The 7344-nt window shown below is 31.8% G+C and overlaps 1 protein-coding gene across 1 annotated transcript; it reads right to left on the reverse strand.

Moving 5' to 3' along the window:
* Positions 1-3215: 3215 nt before the first annotated feature.
* LOC149553728 (protein CYSTEINE-RICH TRANSMEMBRANE MODULE 12-like) lies at positions 3216-5636 on the reverse strand. The gene is made up of 3 exons (XM_089789090.1): positions 5367-5636; positions 3607-3697; positions 3216-3511 (listed from the first exon to the last, which is right to left on the reverse strand). The coding sequence occupies exons 1-3, from the start codon at positions 5434-5436 to the stop codon at positions 3463-3465; spliced, it is 210 nt and encodes a 69-aa protein (XP_089645216.1). The 5' UTR covers positions 5437-5636; the 3' UTR covers positions 3216-3462.
* Between the last annotated feature and the right edge of the window lie 1708 nt (positions 5637-7344).

Raw genomic sequence — 7344 nt, forward strand, 5'->3', positions numbered from 1 at the left:
CAAGGATGAGGCTAGAAGTCTAACTACTACATCATACTTGGTAATACTATGAATATCATAGACATTAGACACCTCCTAAATATGCTTAATAGGGGAGACAAAAGTTTCGCCAATAAACTCAGGTATACTCTTGAGAGTTGATACCGGTATGTCATGCCTTTGGGCTAATAAAAGGGGTCTCCCACCATTAAAGGTGGCAAAAGCATGAGCTCTAGCCATATAATAAAGTGTTCTATTGATATGAGAAAATGGTATTCTAGGTTGAGACCTAACAATAGAAGGAGTGGAGGTAGATCTTGTAGGGGTATGTGTTATTGTCACACTCATAACTGGTGATAATGATATTCTAACCATTCTTCTTGGACTAGAAAGAAAAAATCTCTTGATATTGAAAGTTTCCTCTGGAGGATGCCCTTGTGTGTCTCTTCGGCATGAATCCAACAACTTTGGTCTAGAAACTAGATTGTGTTTGAAGCTTAGAGTCACCAACTACTTCTGAACAATGACCCTCTTGAAGGCTTTATACTAAAGGTAGTACTATCTCCTCAGCATGAACCAGGAATCTTTTCTCGATGCTAGTGAACTTTAAATATTTCTAATATGAGCTCTCACTGGGTGCACCAAAAACTATTGTCACAAAAGCTTGCACCCTTGTCCAAAGTCTTACCTAAGGACAACCTTATGAAACATGGAAACAACCTCTAAGTTGTGGGACTTGAACTATGAGGTTGAGTCTCTAAACAAGGCCGACTTCCTCTACTATTAGGATGCACTTAAACTATTCTTGAAGAGAAAAGGGAGAAGGAATACATGAAAGTAACTACCTAATCTATTCTAAACAGGTGATGCACCAAAATAGGGTGTTTAGACTAGTCACTGCCCATACATGCATAGTGCTATTATTATGATAGTCCAAAGATATATGGATTTAAACCTGCTTTAATCTGTAAACTACATAAAGATCAAGCAACCACATGAGTGACAGAAGGAAAATACTTCACTTCTTATCATTCACAGGCGAAAGAGATTACAAATGTTCACAATATGTCAAAGAGAGGAAAACAAGCTTACATAATACGACGATGGTTGAAAGAGATAAGGAAGAAAGTCATATAACTCAAAGGCAAAGAGGGAATTGATAGTTGCATGTCAAGGAAATTCAAGAGAAAATAGAGAAGATCCGACCCTAAGAAAGAGTAGAATATTTCCTTTATAGTGCAAGCATAACTTAGATGACTTCTATTATAAGACAAAAAATCAACCACTACAATCAAATCTCCAGAGAATAATCACTACAAAATTGAAAAGATCTGAGTATTGCTTATATCGATACATGTAAAGATCACTCCTCACCAAACAAATCTCTGAGAGGTCAGGAGCGATAGTCATTTAATCTCTAACTAAATGAATGGATCAAAAAAATTTAGTGGAGTATCTCTTTGTATTTATCAAGCCTAGGGATCGATGAAAGTGGTTACAAGGAATCAAAAAGATCAGATTCATCATTCAAGGAACTACTTTCACTAACACCAACTTCCAACTTGACTATGACCTTGGTCAACTAAGGTTTGACCATTTAGTCATGCTACATGGACCAAACATTTCTCACCATTATGCCACCCTATCAGTGGTCCAATCTTTATGCCTTGCATTTGACCATTCGCAATTGCAACCTCACCACCACCTTTTAATAACTATTACTTCCTATGAAACCACAATCTAGCGATCATCATTTCCTTGCCACCTACATTAGCATTCTTTACTAACCATTGTGACCTTTCAAAGGTTGAGATTAGACCATATTTGCACCATCGCCCTCTTAAATTGATGTTACTGTCTGACCCTTTCGATCAAGTGAAACAAAGGGAACTGCTACTTCATAACTCAAACCTTAACCATTTCTTGACTCGTGGTGATCATGCACTGACTGTAGATTTGGATGATCTAACGATGCAAGATATGTTTGAAGCATTGAAGACCTACCCTTTTTGCATCATTGTAGCTTAAATTATAGCATGTCAATATAACAATGCGATCAAGCGAATACAAAGCAAAGTGCACCTTCACCACCTTGACCTTGGTTAAGGCTCATCAAACTACGACCATGCGAATCACATGGTCACAACTTAAAACCTTCCAAGGTGTAATATGAAATAAAGAATATGGCCAATGCTAAATCATTTCATAAGAAACCCTTGGTGACCATTGGGTGAATTATCATTTAAATTTGATTTTCTAGTGGGACGGTATTTTAGTTAACAAAACCCATAGACACATAATCAATCCAAAATCTTAAAAGTCAAAAGTCAAATTATAGGTATAAGTAGTTTTAAACTATAATTCTTACTATCAATTAGAACTCATTGAACATGTGTAGGTAGATCACACTTAGAGAGTTCTAATGTGCATTACATTATCACCAATAATATTTAAGCAACATAATATTAACATCATCACATGAGTGGTCATAATACATGGCTACTTGTTAGGTCTTCAATTAATGAATTAAACTATTAAATTGTTACACAAAAATTGAACAAAGGAGAACTATCCTATTCTAGTAGGTTTTAAGTGTTAGGAAAGAAAATATATTGTACAATAATTTCAATGTAGTTTAAATCTAGATATGAAAGTTTTAAATATATGCACAATGTTCATTTCATTGTAGAAGGATTAAATTAGTGAAAGTGGATATAACCCTATAAATAAGGAAACAAATTTAAGCATTAAAAATTAATTTGGTTGAAATCTTAGAGAAAATGTGACATGATGAGTCTTAATTAACTCATAGTGACAAGTCAAATGATATAATTTGTTATGATCAATTCATCATCTAATGCAAAACTAAATATCTAGCCTAAAGCTGCATATAATCTCATTATGGTTTTAGATAAACATTACTTTTTATTATATTTTGCATTACACATGCACACAATTAATTACTAATAAATCTAATATGAACAATGACATCTAATCTAAAAAGGGTTTAAATAGAATAAGTGTCAAGAGAATAATATTTTTAAACACTTCTACATAAATTTATCTAAATTTGTATTAGTAGAGACATTATATGCTTAGGAAAGAGCCTACAACACAACCTCTCATGTGAGAAGTCTTGGGTTCAAATTTCCTTAACACATAAAAATAATTCATTACAATAAATAGCAATAATTAATCTAGGCTTGGTTGTTTACCGATAATAATAAGAAGAGATATTATATGCTAAAAATATATAATTATATTGATAAGTACCAAATTTCATTAATGAAGACATGATTTTCTTATTGCCAGTAGCAAATTACAATAAATCTAAGACATAAGCTTATAGAAAATAAATAGAACCAATCAAGATACAACTTTATAATACAACTAATCTACAAGTTATTCATAAATTAGAATGTTACAATATATTTTGATATTTTGATATGGTCATATACAATAAAAATGTTGAAGCATGTGTCCTCATATACAACATTCTTCACACAACCAACAACAACATAGGCCTGCTAAGCTGTAATCACAAACCCAAATAACAAATGTAAGAATATAACTTTATTTTATTCATAGAATAGTTGCAAATTATGAGTGGAAATGAGAAGCACATACCATCCTTCAATAAAGCCTTTCTCTCCTCTACTTTGTGTTTTGACAGGACCCACTTCTACATGTTGTGATGGTGGAGCTTGAGTGGGATACCCTAAAAGAAAGAAGACATGTTTTATAATGTTTGTTAAATAATAATAATAATAATAAATCTATTACAAATGAATATTACTTATAATTTATTAATATAAATTTAAAAATCAATAATATAATATTAGTAATCCTACAAAATATTCTACTTTATAGATCTTAAAATTTGTAATTATAATTTATTAATAATTTTACAGTATGTAATAAAGTTAAAACAAAAATGAATTATCACTCTTGAATATTTCATTTTTGTTTATAAGATCTTTGAAGACAAATATGTATTACACATAAGTGAGATTGATATTTCATTTAGATAATAACTTTCTTGTTTCTTATTTATTAATTTATTTCGTATAGATTTATATATAATTCAGAATACGGTGAGTGATAAAGGAAAAAAAACATAATAGACACAACTTGGCACATAAAAATATCTTCCATAAAGAAAGAATCTAAATAAAACTAGTTGACTATAATACTTGGAGTGGAAGAGGTTCCTTATCTTCAAGATATTTTACACAATTCCTAAAACATCATGAACAATAGACTCCTAACCAATAAAACATCCTCCTCTTTAATAATATCTTCTATGGTAATATGATATTATAACAAATACTAAATATGGATGAAAATCACTCTTTTAAATTTGATTAATTATTTAATTTCAATTGAATGGATGTTTTATATTACACCTTCCAATTTATTATTAAGATAAATGGCCAAAAAATCACTATAAAAGTAACATAACAAGGATCAAAGTCTTGTTGAGTGCAAAGCTTTGACAATATAAGGAATGAAGCGAGGATTGCAATGGATAACCACACCGTAAGAGATAAGGTTAGGATCATGCAATGGATATTGCTCAATTTCTGACACCATAAGGAATGAGATTGAGAGACCATGCAATGAATACCACACTATAAGGGATGGCATGAGGGTCTGCATCATAAGGGATGAGGTTTAGATCATGCAATGAATACCACACCATGAGGAATGAGGTAAGAATTGTGTAATAAATACTTCTTAGATGTTGCTCAATTTTAGACAGCATAGGGAATGAGACTGGGATCATGCAATGGATACGACACCATAAGGGATGAAGCAAGGGTCCATATTATAATGGATGAGGTCTAGATTGTGCTATACCACACCATAGTGAATGAGGCAATAATCACCACTATAGACACCCCTCAATCTTAGACACCATTAGTCAGAATTGTACAATAGATAACTCTAAGTTATTACAACTCTTAACCTAAATAGTTTTAGCCTACAAACTAGTGCTCCTATATTAGAACTAAGATGACTTTATAAATAAAAATTCCTCCAACATGATAAATCACAACCCTCACACATATATTCTTATTGTTTAAGACCTCACACTTAATATCAGGATTATGGGCATCCTTTTAATTGTGAAATCTTGCCTAGCTAACTTCGACCCCCCATTCTCCACTCGAAAAAACACCATTTCTGACACACAAGAATAGAAAAGTATTTTCTTCTCACACAATAACTTGTGAACTATAATTTCGAAATTCTTCTTGACGGATCTGAAGTTTGATTATTCCTTTGGCAGTTGCATAGACCATTAATGACCATTCACTGCAGATTGAAAAAATCTTATATAAAATACTACAAAATGAGAGAAAAGAAGGGCAAAACAGGTTTACCTGGAGGAGGATATCCTTCTGGATAAGCTGCTGGTGGAGTCATAACAGTGGGCTTCTGTTGTTCAGACATACTGATTTCACCTCTTCACTTACAATATCTCTTCTTCAATCGGGTTCTCTCTTGACCTTGTCTTCTTCAATTGAGTTGGGTTTTCTTTGTTCTCTTATTTGTAATGCAAGATGAAATAATCATCACAAACACCCCTTTCTTAATGTCAAAGATGGTGATCTGGAAAGTGTTAAAATCTACCAAATACAATGAAATAAAGTTGTTTTCGTTTGACACACGGCCATATAAAAAGAATTTGAAAGAGACAATATGTCGGCTGGTTGAGGTCATTTTCAATAATGGATCCAATGGGGTTGTAGCGATGAGTTGGGAGTAGTTATTTGTGGGATCATAGCGTGAATTACAAGCTGAATACAATGAAATAGCGTGGCCCCTTCATTGCCTTAGCATGACACCATTTAGATTCCACTGGCTCTTTTCTCTTTCATTATCTGTCCACTAAAGTTTAGTCGGTGATAGCATTAGCTGGAACGCGTTTTCCTTGCTATTCAAGCCGCATATGTGTAATGTTCAGTATTAGCATACTTAAAAATTTAATTCAATTTTTTTTAAAAATAAGTCAAGAGGTATCTAATTTCAAAATAAATTATTGTATTTTTATATATATATACTATGTCTTGATATTAATATTTATCACACTAGAAAATTCAGCAAATCAAATTTAGACAATGGTTTATTTCACCATGTACAAATTTTTAAAAAATCATATTCCACAAAAATCATAGCAATAAAAAATGCATATCTTATCGAAAAAATCAAATTAAAAAATATCATAGCAATAAAAATGATTCGAGACTCTTGATCTGCCTCACTGGAAAAAATGATTTGAGACTCTTGATTTGCCTCATTTTTACTTCCATTTCCTCTCTGTAATTTTCATGATTTTAATTATATTTAGTCTATTTCTACTTTATTTTTCAAACATGCAAATGGGCGTCAATGCAAATGGTTGTCAATTTTTTTCAAAATGAAAAATGTTTACATTGAAGATTGTTGCCACTGATATATATATATATATATATATATATATATATATATATATATATATATATATATATATATATATATATATATATATATATATAGGTCATTCCTAAATATCTAAATATTGTCTAAGTAGTGCTCGGTGGCATATGTAGCCTTAGAAGTTTGTATTCTGCTTTTAGTTTTATGTGGTTTATTTCATATTCTATCCATTATAGTCCTATATATGGCAGTTCTGATTGCCATTTGCTATGATTGCATAGGATGCAATTCTTGATAAATAGTTGTTTAAATATACTTGAAGAAACTAATTGCATGCAATTCCAATGAAATAGGTATAGGAATTAGAATGGTGGCACCACATGAACCAAATTAAGTTCCGCCAATGATTATAATAGTAGGATTTGCATTTAATTCCATGAGTAACAACTATTTAAACTTTCCGTCCATTTGCATGTAAAATATTAGATTCCCAAAAGCTCTATAACTTTACTTAAAGTAAAGTGATATGACTAAGAATCACTTAATAACACAAATGCTTTAGCTTTATAGGAAGTGTCTTACTTTGCTTCAAAAACTGGAAAGCAGATATACTTGATAATGTTAACATGAGAGAGAGAGAGAGAGAGAGAGAGAGAGAGAGAGAGAGAGAGTTAGCTTTTTTTTAAACTCATTTTCCTTCTATCCAGGATCACATCACGGGGAGTAATCCTTTTGCTAGCTTGTGCACTTCATTCTTTCACTTTCCATCTAAAGCTTTTAACACTGCATCTTCTTTATATCACAATCGCATTTCTATCACTAACTTTTCCAGAAGTATTTCTTGAGCATCTCTGAGGAATATTCACACTTTAGAGTAACTTGACTTTCTATTTTCAAGGCCTATAGAGAAGCGACCTTTTTCATTTCCTTAGAATGGAAAAC

This window comes from Cupressus sempervirens, chromosome 6 (genome assembly GCF_028749045.1).
Source record: "Cupressus sempervirens isolate cs-2001-9-10 chromosome 6, ASM2874904v1, whole genome shotgun sequence".
Lineage (NCBI taxonomy): Eukaryota > Viridiplantae > Streptophyta > Pinopsida > Cupressales > Cupressaceae > Cupressus > Cupressus sempervirens.